At 34.2% G+C, this 16,908-nt stretch overlaps 1 protein-coding gene across 2 annotated transcripts; it reads left to right on the top strand.

Moving 5' to 3' along the window:
• Positions 1-705: 705 nt before the first annotated feature.
• LOC111780162 (alpha-aminoadipic semialdehyde synthase-like) lies at positions 706-16,257 on the top strand. Of its 2 annotated transcripts, XM_023660485.1 has the most exons (26): positions 706-864; positions 967-1,037; positions 1,504-1,760; positions 1,866-1,952; positions 2,035-2,164; positions 2,612-2,785; positions 3,711-3,793; positions 4,690-4,806; positions 5,378-5,453; positions 6,475-6,646; positions 6,889-6,985; positions 7,221-7,387; positions 7,762-7,816; positions 7,918-8,058; positions 8,683-9,027; positions 9,230-9,310; positions 9,468-9,533; positions 11,099-11,216; positions 11,539-11,668; positions 12,840-12,919; positions 13,194-13,352; positions 13,658-13,889; positions 13,990-14,098; positions 15,133-15,294; positions 15,404-15,473; positions 15,863-16,257. In XM_023660485.1, the coding sequence occupies exons 3-26, from the start codon at positions 1,512-1,514 to the stop codon at positions 15,916-15,918; spliced, it is 3,156 nt and encodes a 1,051-aa protein (XP_023516253.1). In that variant the 5' UTR covers positions 706-864; positions 967-1,037; positions 1,504-1,511; the 3' UTR covers positions 15,919-16,257. The 2 variants fall into 2 exon arrangements, with proteins under 2 accessions (XP_023516253.1, XP_023516254.1); XM_023660486.1 differs by lacking the exons at positions 706-864; positions 967-1,037; positions 1,504-1,760; ... (1 more) ...; positions 2,035-2,164; positions 2,612-2,785 and having other exon boundaries at positions 3,711-3,804.
• The last annotated feature ends 651 nt before the right edge of the window (positions 16,258-16,908 follow it).

The following is a 16,908-nucleotide window of genomic DNA, read 5'->3' as shown; positions in this document are numbered from 1 at the left end:
GCTATAAAACCTGGCTATTCACCTCTTTATAAAACTGAAACGTATATTTCAAGATTATTGTCCATTCATGCGAGTACTCCTTATTAATCGAGCTTTGACTCCCGAACCACAACTGGATTCATCCAGAAGGAAACATAATGTATATTGGTTCATTCAACCCGGTCCGATATTCCTCTTCTTTTGGGACAGATAAATATATATATATATATAATCAAATAAAAAATTCAATTATCCTTTTAGAAAATATGCTTATAAAAAAAAAACTTAAAAAGGATAATTTCCACGTGGATTGGGATTAGCACAATCCAACGGACAACTGTATAGGGAAACGAGCTGGACAAAACACGTGATACAATTGGTTACAAAACACGTCATTTATTATATTTATTATAATAATATAGTTACGTGGTTAAATGGGTCACGCAAGCAACTAAATGACGTGTCAGCAAAATCCTAATCCAAAAAGAAAAAAAAAAACGTACTTTTAATATTTTAATAATAGATTCAGTCAAATTACAACTTTAATATTTTAAAAAATATTTTATTAGAATTTAAAAGTAAATTAAAAGTGAAAAAAATTATTAAATATCGAAAATCATTAATAAAGCTGGTGGGGTCCACCCACGAACCTCCACGTGTACAACGCTGATGACGTTGATCCACTTGTCCTCATTCTAATTTTCGTCGTATTAATCTTCTTCTCCACTTTCTGTTAATAGACGAAAAGAAAAACGAAGTCCCTGAGCTCATCCATGGCGGTTGCGATCATTTTCGAGCGATGAAATATCCGTGCACTGCAAGAAATCTTCTCGCAACGTATTTGTTTCGTCAAGAAGACGATCTCTCTCGTTGTTCTTAGGGAAGGTAATGGCGGTTTCTGCAATCGTCTCTTCACTCGCGATTATTGAATGTTGATTTCATTTCCTGTGGTTATCTCAATGCGAGTCTGATTATGTTGCATTGTAGAGAATCGAACGCGGAACTGCTCTGGATTTGTTGATTTCGGTGGATTTCTCTGCGGTGTTTCGTGTTTTACGGTGAGGATACGATTGATTTGTTGGTAACGTGCGTTGTGTATGTGTGTGTTTCTCGCTTTCGTATTTTTGTACGTGCATTTGGTTTGATATGGAAGCTGGTTTTGCATAAAGCTAGAGTAGGAGGCAAAGCGTTTCTTAATTTTTCAGGAGGTGTTTTTTTTTTGTTCGTTTGCTTGATTGTGGCAAAATGTGGCGCGATTTCTCTGCATTTGTATGAGTTTAAATGACGCGAATGCAAGTGGATTGAATGTTGCGTGTACATTTGAATCTGAACGAAATTTTATTTTAGTAACGTTCTGCATTGTTGGCGAAGAAAATAAAAACCTGCAATAGCATCAATTTTACGAGGTTTCTAATCAACTGCTGTTTTATAGATTGTTATGTTCTGTACGTGTAGAGTTTTGTAGCTATTCAGTGGCTTATGCCTTCGAAAGCGATGTTCATTGTTTGATTATGCCCACTGCAGTTGATACCATGCTCGGGAACGGAGTGGTTGGGATTCTGTCCGAGTCTTCTAACAAGTGGGAAAGAAGGGTGCCTCTAGCCCCAGCACACTGCGCTCGACTTCTGCACGGAGGAAGGCAGAAAACTGGAATATCTCGTATAATTATTCAGCCATCGACCAAACGAATTTATCACGATGCACAATACGAGGATGTAGGCTGTGAAATTTCTGATGATTTGTCAGAATGCGGTCTAATTCTTGGTATCAAACAACCCAAGGTGAGAAAAGTTCTTTGTAATTACCTTTGCCTAGTTTGTTTGTTCATATTGAAAACACAGATANTTTTTTTTTTTTTTTTTTTTTTTTTTTTTTTTTTTTTGCAGCTGGAGATGATTCTTCCCGATAGAGCTTATGCCTTCTTCTCCCACACGCACAAAGCGCAAAAGGAAAACATGCCTTTACTAGACAAAGTAACACAACTGTTGCATCTTTACTCCACAACTATAAATTCCTTTCGACAAATATTCTTCTAATCTTCTATTTGGAATTCAGATCTTATCAGTAAGGGCATCATTATATGATTACGAGCTTATAGTTGGAACTCACGGAAAAAGGCTACTTGCATTTGGAAACTATGCTGGCAGAGCTGGATTTATTGACATTTTGCATGGATTAGGACAGAGTATGCTAAATTCCTGGAATATACTTTTAACTTTTTATTTATGATGTTTTCCTGTCTTGTCAATTCTATCAAAATATGTTTAGAGGTGAAGATAGGAGGGGGTTAGTGTTTTTGAGTAGTTTGGGATAATAACTTGATCTTAATTTGTCTGGCTAGGCTTTGTTATCTATGAAGTTTGTCTTCTAGAAACCAAAAGAATCTATCTATGCTTCAAATTCACTTTATTAATTTGGTTCTGCATTAGAGTGGTTATCAACTAAAATTCAACTTGTTTCTGCAGTTTCTGCCTTCTTATTGCCCTCTTACAAATCTTTTAAATCTGACATTCAAAACATTCAGAATTCTTAAGCTCGATGTTTTTTTTCCTTTTATACTCAAAACATGGAGACGGTTGGATGCTCTGGTATAATAAATAATGATAATATTCCCACAAATGTTACTGTGCAGGATATTTGAGCCTTGGAATTTCCACTCCTTTCCTCTCGCTGGGTTTGTCATACATGTATCCATCCCTGGCTGCTGCTAAGGCTGCAGTAATATCTGTGGGTGAAGAGATTGCAACACAGGGCTTACCACCAGATATTTGTCCTTTGGTCATTGTGTTTACTGGCTCGGGAAATGGTATTTCATCTTTTAATTGATTGTCCTTTTTATAATTCATAGTATTTAGAGCTACAAATCCACAAGCTCGCGATTGTTTTCTCCCTACAATCACGATCTAATCTTATATATGCATGATTAATCATATTTATTGAATTTTTGGTTATAGAAAGTGAAATTGTATTAATTAAAATATGCAAGGAAGAAATATTAGAAAAATCAAGCATCTAGAATACTGAGATGTAAGAATGGTTCCAAAATTTAAATGTTTACAGTTTGGATCAACAAAAAGTGATAAATAAAATTCGTTTCTAGATCATTTTCCATTATGAATTTGTTTCGAGATTCTTTTTGAAAAATTGATTTATATATATCAATGGTGGTCAGCAATATTTTAAAGGCATTTACCCATGCTAGAACCAGTCAAAGAAGCTAATCTTGGTGAAATGTTAGAATCCAAGAATAATTTTTTTTTTGTATAGAATTTTTGTAAGAATATATATAGTTAGATTGTTTGCTGGAGAATCAAATAATTGACCTTTAGAATGATAATTGGTATCTCATCCATTGAACCATGCTTGATTGACTTTGTAAGAATAATCTTGTGACTTTACATGCCAAAACGATTAAGAGGAGCAACAGATTGAATAAAGACAGATCCCAAAAAGATATCCCGATCTGGTCAAATTGGGCATAATTCAACTAGTTTAGGCATATACCATCGACCCAAGAGTTTAGAATTCGATTCTCCCTTACCCATATGTTATTAAACTGAAAAAATAAAAGGAAATATATCCCGATATGCAAATGAATTTGTATTTGAACTATTGAGTTACTGACAGATTAACTTTCAAGTTCCTCATGTAATTCTGTTAAAGAAAGTGAACGTTACATTGGCTTGCCTACATCCTCAACAAATTGGATATCCCTTTGATTTATTGTGCAGTTTCTCATGGAGCGCAAGAAATCTTCAAGCTTCTTCCTCACACTTTTGTGGACCCAAGTAAACTTCCAGAAATATGTGGGAAGGTGGGTTCAAGGTACCCCTTCATATGTCCTATTCACAAATTATTACTTTGGCGCATAATTCACTCTTGGACTCCAATACTGTTAACATAATTCACTTTTGGACTCCAATACTGTTAACACAATTCACTCCACTGTTAACATAATTCACTCTTGGACTCCAATACTATAATCTGATTAACGTAGTTGCCCATTTCAATAATGAACCAATTGACTGGTGTCAAGCTAGTTGAAAGTTCAAAGTTGATGATGGGTATGCATCATTAAGTGATGGTGTTGGCAGTATTATGAATGTCTGATATTGGGAAAGGTGGACTCTCCTCCTCTGTCACGTTCATGTTAGAGACATTGGTTAACCAACATGTTGACTTTTCTTTAGTGGAATTGTGAAATGCTGTGATTGTCGATAAATTAAAAAAATTTCCTAAAACATTGATAGCTCACAATTCCTTCCTTTCTCTACTTGTCTTCGATATAACCTGTGCAACACCTTACGATAATGAGAAATGGATTTAATGAATAAATTCTCAAATAAAGTAGAGAATAGTTTTATTTATTGTAAAAATAACAATGACTTTATGGTCTTCTTGTTTGATACATATTTGTAAGTTTTAGAAACCACAAGCTACCTAAAATAGAAGTTAAAAAATCATTAGAAAAATGTGAATATGAATTTTCTTGGGACGATGCTACCTCATTTTTAGTGTCTTCAAGAACCAAACATCAAATAATTAAGAATGGATAGATTAATTGATTTTTTAGTTATTTAGCATTTTCTTGCATTGTATTCCATACGAGAGCTGTAGCATTTTCTTGTTCAGTCTGCAGGAGGATTTAGTTTTTTGAGCTACTTTTAGATGCTTTATTATGCTGAGCAGTTTTCCTCCAACTGTTTTTAGAATGTGGAACTTCGCCAACATGGAACAACAAGAAAGAGGGTCTTCCAAATATATGGTTGTGTTGTGGGTTGCCAACACATGGTTGAACACAAAGATTCAACAAAAAAATTTGATCGAGTAAGTTTTTATTCACCTTTTCTTTCCCTTGAGTCAAATTTTGATTGGGATTCTGGTTATGTATACAAAACTGCCAGTTGCTTTGCATGGCAATATCAATTGATTAGAGAGTGGATGAATTGATCAAGGAAGGGTTTCTTGTTTTGTAGTTTCCTGATAAAGTTGCAGCACGAAAATCATGTGCATAGACACCACTCGGATACATACACATCATTATTTAAACATTAGAACATAAATGTGGTATTAATAAGGAAAACACAAAATAAGTTTATGTAAATCAGTCATGATATGACCCATATTTTTTATGTGTGTTTGGTAGTCCCATGATATTTTTCCTCTTAAACAGCCTTTTGGAATGTCCTTTCGCCAGACGACTACATTGCTTTAATTTCCGACCTCATTTTATTCCTGTATCTAAGTTCATTTGTGAATGTTCAGATCTTCCATAAAGTTCTTCACTTTTCTTTATCTGCAATTAAGTGTTTCAATGTCTATATATGCTTTTGGCTTGGTATGTAATTTCTGGGAGAAAAAAAGAACCTAAATTACCAGTTCTTATCTTGTTTTGCAGGTTGATTACTATGCTCATCCAGACCAATATCAACCTATTTTCCATGAAAAGATAGCTCCATATGCTTCTGTTATTGGTATGCTTTCTTTTGCTTGGTTCCTTGTTAACTTTGTCTGGGACACATTTACTCACATTGTTTGTTTTAACTAGCATAGTGAATGTCAGATTTCTTTACGTTCTCATTTTCCACTTTCTCGATCTTATACGAATACATACCCCATTCACTATCAATCTTTGTTACGGAGACAATTGGTTCACCGTAGCTGCAAGCTTAATTGAAAGGGGCGCATTTTGCATTTGAATTTGTGGACAAGATCTCCATTTATTTTGTTCTATAATATTTCTAGTCCTCATGTGGTGTGGTGTTTTTTTGGATATGTGTACATGCGCAGACATGTATGCGTCCATGTTTTTATTCCCATATTAAGTGTAGATCGTTCATTCACTGTGCAGCCCTAGGTAAGAAACTTGACGGCATATAAATGATGGAAATATTCTCACATATATTGATGAAAATAGACTTTCAGTCAACAATTATACCCAATTGAGGGTTAAAGAGCAAAAGCCAATAACGTTGTTTCGTTGTTGATAATGTTTTGGAGAATACAGCTATCAGTGCATATATTCAATGCACTTCTAATATCTATACGAACATAATGCTAAAAAAATCATATTTTATATTCTTAGCACAAAGTTAAAAACCTTTATTTAGGATAGCACACCCAGAGCGTTTTCCATTTCAAAGGGAGCTTTTGGTCCAGGAAAAACAATAAATAGAAATCTAGTAACTACGACACATGCATTGTAATAGCTGTCTATGGTCTGGCTCTTAATGATTTCATTCTTCATAGCAAGGAATGCAATCTATATGAGTCAGTGCTTGACATCCAACTCTTTTTAGTACATATCTGTGAAAAATATTGTCATGTGTTTAATTAAAGATGAACGCTACATCTTGGGCAGAGGTGCAATGGGATTTAATTGTTAGCTATTTAACTGGATACTCATTCAAGAATGAGACGGAGGATTATTTTGGTTGGATACAACAACTGGATACTTATCTGCTACATGTTGACAATTTCCTTGCTGTTTTGTAGTAAATTGCATGTATTGGGAGAGAAGATTTCCACGGTTGCTGAACACCATGCAGTTTCAAGATCTAATGAGAAGTGGATGCCCTCTTGTTGGTATTTCAGATATAACTTGTGATGTAGGGGGTTCAATAGAATTCATTAACCAGACAACGTCAATTGACTCTCCTTTCTTCCGGTACATAAGATTAATGTTCATGGGTGTAGAATCTGTTTACAGTCACTCCCTCTCTATCCCCTCTTACTATGATTGGTTTCGTGAGGGTCTTAGAAATTCCACACAAAACCAATCAACTTGCCTCATTTCTTGAGGGTCTTAGAAATTTGATTGGTTTTGTGTGGAATTGTCTGTGGATACTATCATTATTGATTAGAATTTTTTTAAGTTATTGAATGAGTAAAGCAATGTGCACTTTTCAGATATGATCCTTTTAATGATTCATACCACGGTGATTTGGAAGGCAGTGGAGTGATATGTTCCGCTGTGGACATTCTTCCAACAGAGTTTGCCAAAGAGGTGATTGGAATATTTCTCTTTTGCTGGGATTTCTGTTAACTAGGCGTGCTGTTCTGTTTCTCTGTCAAAAAGTAACCCCACCTTTTGTCCCCCTTTGTATTCGTTCCATTTTACTCCACCTTTAAAGTTTTTTCTATATGCATTTCTCTTTTAGATTTTTTTCAGTCTAGATGACATTTATTTTTATATACATTTTAGTCTCTCTGCTTAACATTATCCTTTTATTTTTTTGAAGGCCTCCCAGCATTTTGGAGACATCCTATCGACACTTGTTGGCAGTCTGGCCTCTGTAGTCGACATTTTAGAGTTGCCCATGCATTTGAGGAGAGCCTGCATAGCCCATAGAGGGGCACTAACCTCTTTGTATGAATATATTCCACGTATGCGGAAGTCAGAAACTGAGTAAGCTTCTGTATTCACCACCTTGGCATTTCATTTTGATTTTAGTGTGTGCTCATCTTCAGTCCATTCTATGATTGTGTGGTTCTCAGATGAATGCAAGTGGAGTTTCTGGAAGTTGATGTCAAAACTCAAAATTTAATAAACTTGACCTTAAATTTCTCCCAAAAACTTGTCTAAGAACCCGAGAATGCTTTTGATGTATAATAGTGCGTCGTTGAGCACTTGTGTTTTTTTTTGTTATTTATAATCAATATTTAAACATTATATTTTGCTATTAAAAGTAAAACTACTTTTTTCTAAAGTAATGTTTTAATGGCTTATGCTTTGCTTTATCTTTTCCTTGAATAATTTAAACTATTATTCTTAACTTTCAGAGAATTATCTGTGGATATTGCTAATGGCCACACCAACAAAAAGTTCAATATACAGGTAGGTTGCTGAAGGCGTATGTTAGATATCGTTTCTTCGGTTTGTCCATAATCCACAAATTTTATGATTGAAGTAGATTCTAACTATATTTCCTCTGCCAGGTGTCTTTGAGTGGCCATTTGTTCGATCAATTTCTAATAAATGAGGCCTTAGATATTATTGAAGCAGCTGGTGGCTCATTTCACTTGGTTAACTGTCAAGTGGGCCAGAATGCAAATGCTATGTCACACTCAGACCTTGAAGTAAGCATACTCCCAATCCAGTTTATATACAAGAGTTAATTGATGTATTGTAAAAACTTATCTTATCTAATTACTTTCCTTCAATATCTATTTGAGGTAATGCAGTACCGATGTCTGTATCTCTTTTCTTATAATTCATAGATTGAATTGACTGGATGTTTTTTCCCCTTTATTTAGATAAAAAGATGCATATACTTAATGGAATCAAATTCTCGTAAAGAATGTATTGATTATAGATCCAACATATTCTACACATGCGAACTAATTGATGGTTCTTGTTAGATGTCTCATAAATAAAATTTTACTAGAATTCTAATGATTACTAGTTGCTGCTTACATTTTATTTAAATTGGTCTATCCGTTAGTTTAAAAATAATTTTCTCAGGCCCAATGGGCAGAACACTGTTTTGAAAGTATACTATTGCATTTCATCTACCAATTATGCTTGCTTGCTTTTAGAGCCCTCGTTTACCATTCAAATTCATTATTTTGTGTGATTCTTCCAGTCTGATAAACCATTTTTTTCCCTTTGATATTGTAATCAGTCAGACAAGTTTCCTCCATGCCTAAGCAGACATTAATTAGATTCATGTTTTCCTTAAGTGACTATCCTACTTTTGGCAGATTGGTGCTGATGATACAGTGATTTTGGATAAAATAATTTACTCTCTAAATCTGATGGCTAATCCAGAAGAAAATCTTGATCTCGTAAATAAAGAGACAAATAAGATTTTTCTTAAGGTTGGTAAGATTCAAGAGAGTAGCTCTAAAAGGGAAGATACAAAAAGGAATACTGCTGTTCTGCTTCTTGGAGCAGGTCGGGTTTGTTATCCAGCTGCTGACCTCCTAGCATCAAGCGGAGGGAGTTCACATCGTCAGTTCTGGAAAACTTTTCTTGAGAACTATGCTGAAGACTGGAATGATGTTGAAGTTATCGTTGCTTCACTCTACCTGAAGGATGCAGAGGAGGTAAAAACTTCTATGATTGCATATGCCAAAAAAATGCTGCTAGAATATTATTGTTTGACACTGCTTGGTAATAGCAAGAGGATAGGACTTGAATGCACTTTGTGAAAAGTGTGTGCGTTCCCTACTTTGATAAGGTTGACGGTTTGTGCATATAGTACTGTTTCGCTTACGGGCATTTTTTTGTCTTTGTATGCCATTCTAGATAACGGAAGACATTGCTAATGCGACAGCTGTGCAGCTCGATATTACGGATTCTGAGAAACTTTTTATGTATATCTCACAGGTACATAATTTGACATTTTCTCTTAAAAGCCTGTTTACTGTGACTAAATAATATTTGCAACAAGAGAAGTTACATACACGTTGCTTTATGCTTTTGTACGGCATTGAGTTGCAGCAACGAGTCATTTATCAGTTTGTGTTGTCTTACTTGTTTTCAGGTTGAAGTTGTTATAAGTCTGCTGCCACCTAGTTGCCATCTTACTGTAGCAAAAGCATGCATTGAGGTAATGTGTAGTGTTAAATAGTTATACTTTTTATATAAGGTTCCTCATCCTTATCATCCAGGAACCTTTTTACCATCTAGTGTTAAACAATATAATTTTCACCTGATATCTTGGAATTTATTATATCTGATGGCATGGAAAGAAGTTTGAGTTCAACAATTTATTAAAACTGATGGCATGGGAAGAAGAAGTTTGAGTTCAACAATATCATGTGAGATCATGTGAGATGAGGGATTCGAACCTCTCACCTCTTGATCAAGAGTATATGTTTTAATATGCTGAGCTATGCTACAGAAGTTAAGGAGTTATAGAGTTACATTATGTAAATGAACCTAGAAAAATTCTTTTTGAATATTTATCTTATTATTTTGGTTCCCAATTAAATCAAGAAACTTGTGGTAGAAGATGTTTCATCTATTTTTGTGGATAATAAGTTTAAATCTATGTACCTTTGAAGTTTGCACCAAGCGGATTAAGAAAAATAAAAACAAAAAGTTAGTTAAAGATGTATCTGCAAGACCTCAGTAAGGAAAGAATATATCCTTTATGAGGATCTGGCAGTAAGAAGTTGAACCCGAAGAATGGAGAGTTTATGTGATAAGAAACTACCTGAAAGTGTAATACATGCAACAACAATTTACTAAGGAGCGACTGGTGAAAGAGAACAAGAAGTGGCCTCTAAAAGAGGAAGTTTTGTGGGCTTTGGTGGTTTCAGAGAGTTTTTTTTTGGTAATTATTTGTTAGCTTGTCTCCTTTTATAGGTCCTCTTTTATGTATGCCCTTGCATTTCATTTTTTCTCCATGAAAGTTCGGTTTTTAGATAGAAGAAAGAAAAAAGAAAAAAAGAGGAAGTTTTGATGAATGTGAGAGTGAGATGGTATGCGACCTTCTGGCAATCCTTTCTATTCCTAGCCTTGGGTGAGTGTAGTTGAGAGCATGCGTGGATTCATTTGCATAGGGTAAAAGTTTTGAAAGAGGCATAATCATGTGGAATTTGGGTTTATTGGAATAAGTGTCATGAATTGAATGCTCTAGTTATAAGTGGGGAACATGGTTGAGGAATTGTCCGGGATTTGCAAACTTCTCCATTTTATTCAATGGGAAGCCTGAGGGGAAATTTTTTACGATGAGTAGTGTTGGTCAGGCAAACAATCCCTCTCTTCAATCCGTTTAATTTTGTATTGATTGGCGTCTTTACTAGACTTATTTTTATGGAGATGGATATAGGCTTTTGGGTAAGGAAGGAGGGAGAGATTTCACACTAATCATAATTGGCAGTCTGTTGTTTTCTCGTGCTTTAGAATCAAAGGATCTAATGGGGTATTGCAGTCAAGAGAGTTTTATTTGAGAGGATAGTTGCTAGTTGTTGTTGTTTCTTTTTTTTTTTTCTTATTTGAAAATTTTGATCTTGTCTTGTATGGTAGAATTGTGCTTTTTTTTTTTCTTTCCAATCCTTAGACATCAAAGTATTGGAGAAACTAAATATTTAAAAATGACGAAACCGTGCAATGTAGATTTTTTCTTCCGCTCTCTTCTCATTCAGACATCATTTCTTTTGATTGCAGCTTAAAAAGCATCTAGTCACTGCTAGCTACATTGATGATTCCATGACATTGCTAGATGAACAGGCAAGGAATGCTGGTATAACAATTCTTGGGGAAATGGGTCTGGATCCTGGCATAGGTATTCTCAACCTTTTTTTCTAGTTTGTTAATGGCTCGTCATGTATTCTATTGAATTCTTTTAATCCAAACTAAGTTTTGCCGACTAGTCTAGAGTTGAAAATTACGTACCTCTAAGGTTTTAGAAAGGTTAGTGCTTGTAGAGAGAATTCTGATATAATTTCGTCCATTTTGAAAACTACATAACCACCTCCCCTAACTAATTACTAATATACCCTTACCCTTATACTATCCCTAACTGCATTCTTATCATAATTTTATGGATCTTTATTTATTTATTTATATTTCCCTCACAATTTGTGCTTTGATGGACCGTGCTTCAGATCATATGTTAGCAATGAGGATGATCAATGAGTCACATCTTCAAAAGAGGATAGTGAAATCCTTTGTATCATATTGTGGGGGAATTCCGTCTCCAGATTCAGCAAACAATCCATTAGCATATAAATTCAGGTACTCGTTAGAACGACTTTTCCTAATGATTTATGAACTTCCGACTACTTTTGTTTTTTTTTTTAATAAAAAAAATATAAGGCGAATCATGAACAAAAATGCTTGGAGGATGGATAAATGACATCACCTTAAGCATGTAATGGTAATAGTACAGAAACTTGTATACTCTCACTCAATACCCAAAAAAAATTTGAAGTTTGTACCTACATTTTTCCTTGGTAAATTTTGAACAACGTTGATGATATTTTTAAGAAACAGAAACAAAATCTAGTATTTACAATTTTCAGATATCTAACAAAATAAAATTGTGTTGGGATTGGGAAACTGAAATAAGATGTCAATGAGTTTATGTACAAAAGTAAAATTTTTAAAATAGCAATTGATTGAAAATAATATTTAATTATCTAATTATAAAACAGGTAAAATCTTACAATACATGCATAGAGAGAACTTCAAGATATAAATACAGTAGTCAAAATTGTCTGGAGAGGAACAGTACGTTGACTTGTGCTTCAAGCTTGATAAAATAGAAAGTGATACTTGGAAGTAGGGAAATTTAATGATAGGTTTTTAGTCATTTTTGGTGAGGAGGCTGTAAGTTTAACGCTCAGGATTAATTTCATGTCGTACGTGAGCGGGCATGCTTACAGACATGATGGGGCAAGAAAGTCATCCTGTGCCATATACATTGATGGAAGATTGGATTCACTTGAATGAACGAAACATGAGTGAGTGGATAGATGAGTATACCAAAAATTTAGAATGAAAGAAATGTCTTCTGTGTAAATAAATGTTTGGACCCTGTAATCATATTAAGCCACTTACATGTCCGGCCTATTTTCCATAGATTTATTTTCAACGAGGCCAAGAAGGCTCTGTTTATAAAAAAAATGCAAACGTGCATTCAGTGTTCATAATATTGCTGTTCGCAGTGGAAGTTTCAAAGATAATCCTGGCAAACTTCTGTTGCTTTGATTTATACTGTTTTAAGTCAGATTCTCTTGAAAACGTTGAGTTATGCACGAAAATATCCAAGTTCCCCTGTACCATTCCATTACTAAACCTTGTGAAGATGTACCATTTGTCAATGTTAAATATTTTATACTTACTAAATGCATCTTCTAGTTTTATAGAGATTCAATAACATTTCTTATTTTATGAAATATATTAGTTGGAATCCTGCTGGAGCTATTCGAGCTGGAAGCAATCCGGCTACATATAGATATGAAGGAGAAACGGTGAAAGTTGAAGGTAATCTGTTAACACTATGGGAAAAGGTTCAGATGACAAGAATGTGTTGCACTCTGCACTTAATTTATTATTTCTTGCACACAAGATATGCCTTATGCTTATTGAGTACAAAACTTATAGAGCTTATAAGTCTTTAGTTTAGATAATTACCATTTATTTTATTTTGTTTCAAAGTTATGATGTTATGATATATTAGACATTAAACCTATTTTTTAAATTTTTTTTTATTAATACTTCTTGATGAGAAAATTTACTCAAGCAGTGCAACTTGCAGGAAAGGATCTTTACGACTCTGCTGTGAGACTACGCTTACCTGACCTTCCAGCTTTTGCTTTGGAATGTATTCCAAATCGCAATTCCTTAATTTATGGAGATGTATACGGCATTGGGCACGAGGCATCGACCATATTTCGTGGAACCCTACGATATGAAGGCATGTTCTCTTTTGGCTTTTAAACATGTTTTAATTATGAGTTCTAAGATGAGTATAAACTTAAATATTATGGTTTTTTTTTTCTTCTCTTTCTTGATACATAGATCTTGTAACTGAAGACAAGACAACAGGTCTATATGAAAAAAGTAACTGTTACATTTTCCATTCGTTTGGAGAAAGTTGCAGTCAGCAGCCTTTGCTTAGTTTTGTATTATAAGCTCTTTATCAGCAAGTGGCACCTAGGTTTTCTGATTTCAACTTAAGAAATTGTGTTTTTGTAACTCATTTACTGTTAACATGTATAGGATTTAGCAAAGTGATGGGAACCCTGGCAAGAATTGGATTCCTAGACACTGAAGTTCATTCCTTTCTTAGGAATAAGAAGCCACTGTTTCGAGATTTCTTGCTTGAGCTTCTCAAAATTAAAGTAGAATCGAATGACTCCACGATTAGAGAGAAGGACATCAGGGAGAGCATTATTTCTAGTGGACTCTGTAAGGAGCAAGAAACTGCTGTAAGAGTAGCCAAAACAATTGTGTATGCAGCTCTTCCCATTCCTTTTCTGTTCAAAAGATTAATTCTATATTCTGCTTGAGAGGCTAACAATGACAATGGATCTACACTTTTCATGAATCAGATTTTTAGGATTTCATGAGCCAACAGAGATTCCTTCATCTTGCCAAAGTGCATTTGACGTTACCTGTCACAGAATGGAAGAACGGTTAGCCTACTTAAAAAATGAGCAGGTACTCTTTCGTTTCCCCTGTTAATGTTCATTCATATTCTAGAATGCTTTACCATCTAAATTTTTTATTACGCTACATGGTTTGTCTTCTGTATCTTGATGTCAAAAAAGGCAAAGGGGTTTCAGTTCTTTTTTTTGTCAGATTTCAGGTTACAATTAAGGAAAGAGAGTGGAGAAAAAAATCTTTAATAATCTAGTTTCAAAATTGTGAGATGTAATAAAGTTTTACCATTTAATACATTATTTTATTCAATCTTATTAAAAAAAATACTATAAGATCGCATTGTGGCTGTAAATAGGATATTGAAACCTCACATATACACACAATGGGCTTGGAGGATGACCAGTCTTAGAGAAGATATCGTTAAGCTTAAGCCTTCTCAAGCTTAATCATATGTATGAAGGAATAAGGATAAGAAATTTATAAGGGTGAGTTCCATTTATCGAGTGAGAGACTAGGACAAGTTACATAAAGAGTGTGAGTGACAATCTAGTTGGTTAAATTATTGGTCTACTCTTAACTGATTGCTTTTATGGGAGAGTAGGTAGAGCTCTGAAACTCTGGAACTCTTTGCAATTCACCTTTCTGTTTATAGAGAATGCAATCTAGCCTCTTTCTGTTCTTGTTCTCTTTTCGTCAACTCAACTCTGATCGCATAAAGAGAAGATTTCCCCATTCCCATCTTTGATGATCACTCCCAACTGATGTAGCCTTTGTTGGAAAGATTTTGAAAATAAATGATATCTACTTGAAAGCTTGGGGTTAAGTTTATGATAGCTTTCAATTAAATTGGCGTAGGATTAAAAGAATGAATGATCTTCTAGTGCGAGATAGAAGTTTGTATTGTCAAGGTTACTTGTGAGTAGATATTTGGTTTAAAAGACATAGGAGAATTTCGATCAGAGGCCTTTTTTTTTCTTAAACTCTAAATCATCCATATGTTCTTAAAATTTCATCTACAAAAAGCTGTATATTTATCATACTTCAACTGTTTGTCAATACTTTATAACAAGTTCATTTCTTATGATGATCAGGATATGGTACTTCTACATCATGAAATACAAGTAGAATCGCCAGACGGTCAACGTAAAGAGTGTCGCAAGGCCACGTTTCTTGAATTTGGGAGGATCGAGAATGGAAAGATCACGAGTGCAATGGCTCGTACTGTTGGTATTCCAATAGCTATTGGGGCTTTGGTAACGACCTATACATGTTTTCTTACCATAATCTTGCTTAAAGCTTCAAGCTTTGGTTTAATGTTACAACAATATATATATATATATATATATATATATGTCAATGCAGCTTTTACTGACAAACAAAATCAAGACACGAGGTGTTTTAAGGCCCATTGAATCTGAAGTTTATATTCCAGGTAAGTTCAAACCCGAACCATTTCCTTCTAGTTTCAGTTTACATTTCTTAGATCGTTACCATGAAATGCCTGGAAAACAAGCCGATTGAGTCTTTAACAATAAAAAGTTCGGTTTGGTTATTCATCATCTGACTCGAACATAACTCAACAGCCATGCTGCGATTTAAAGATAAGTAAAACCATTGAAATAAAAAGGCTGATAGAACAAATCGACCAATCAGTCAATGAAGTAGGCTAGAAATTGACATTTTGTAGATCGAGCGGACTCGACCTCTGTGGAAGTGTGTCTATTTGCTCAAGTCAAGTTTCCCTTAACAATTACTTTAACAACCTACTATCCATACAATCATCAAACTTGCTAACATATTGTTTTTTTTTTCATGTTGCAGCCTTGGATCTCTTACAAGCATATGGTTTCAAACTAACAGAGAAGATTGAATCCTAGCTTGGCTTCTAACACTACTAGAGAAAAGGGATAATGCACTGGGGAAGTAATATATATATATAGTTTAAAGATTTGTTATGGCAACCTGTTAATATAAAAACATCTTGATCTAAAACTCAACAACCCCTCAAAAGAAAAATTATATGTGGGTGTTAAGATAAAGTCTCATGAACAGTATGAACAAAACCACATCCAAACTTCATGGGTAAATTTTGATGTCCAGCTATATTGTAATATATCGTGATATGATATCCTGTAATGATCCTTCGTGGTTGAAGTTCATATTAATACCTATCCTGTAATATCATTATTGTTATTATTATTTCTTTCAATCATGAAGATTTGATTCTTATTTCCTATTTTATTTTGATATATAAATAGACCTATAAAGGTTCAACTTCATTAAGGTTGCAATCAACATATATATAGATGAAATTGTGATGTGGGTTATCAATTTTTACTTAATTTATGGCAGAGAAGCATACTCTATAATTTGGATAAATTATTTGAGAGGTTGAACAGCTTGATGATACAACAAATAATTTAACAATTACAAGAGGGAGAATCAAATTGTGAACTAGTTCCGATTGATCCTTTAGATATATTTCTAATATTCAAATTGAAGACGAGCTATTACCATATATTTATTTTATCGACAATTTAATCTGTATACTTTTAAATTTGTAACTATTTTATTGACAATTTAACCCTAAACCTTATTTTCCAGAAAGTCGTGTTTAATACCGGATAAAGCAAATCTTGGTTTTCGTTTCTCTTGTGATGGACCGGGAAGAGGAAGTACAAGTCAAGTATCCGCTTGGGATCATGTCTTCTTAAGGCTACTTTGGATGTACAATTCAATTATCATGTCTTCTTTGGGTTACTTTGGATGTACAATTCAATTATCATGTCTTCTTAGGGTTACTTTGGATGTACAATTCAACTTCTGTAGTAATATTCCATTTCAGATGGAAATCTATAGTCATGTCC

The sequence above is a fragment of the Cucurbita pepo genome, chromosome LG18, assembly GCF_002806865.2.
Source record: "Cucurbita pepo subsp. pepo cultivar mu-cu-16 chromosome LG18, ASM280686v2, whole genome shotgun sequence".
Classification (NCBI taxonomy): Eukaryota; Viridiplantae; Streptophyta; class Magnoliopsida; order Cucurbitales; family Cucurbitaceae; genus Cucurbita; species Cucurbita pepo.
Note: the sequence above shows the minus strand (reverse complement) of the source record. Positions and strands in the feature narration are given on the sequence as shown.

What these genes read in the sequence shown, in the direction of transcription:
- LOC111780162 (XM_023660485.1), top strand. Translation starts at nt 1,512, where the DNA reads ATGCTCGGGAACGGAGTGGTTGGGATTCTGTCCGAGTCTTCTAACAAG. An exon ending in CCATTAGCATATAAATTCAG is followed by an intron (nt 11,669 to 12,839) that starts GTACTCGTTAGA and finishes GAAATATATTAG; the next exon opens with TTGGAATCCTGCTGGAGCTA. An exon ending in TGGAACCCTACGATATGAAG is followed by an intron (nt 13,353 to 13,657) that starts GCATGTTCTCTT and finishes TAACATGTATAG; the next exon opens with GATTTAGCAAAGTGATGGGA.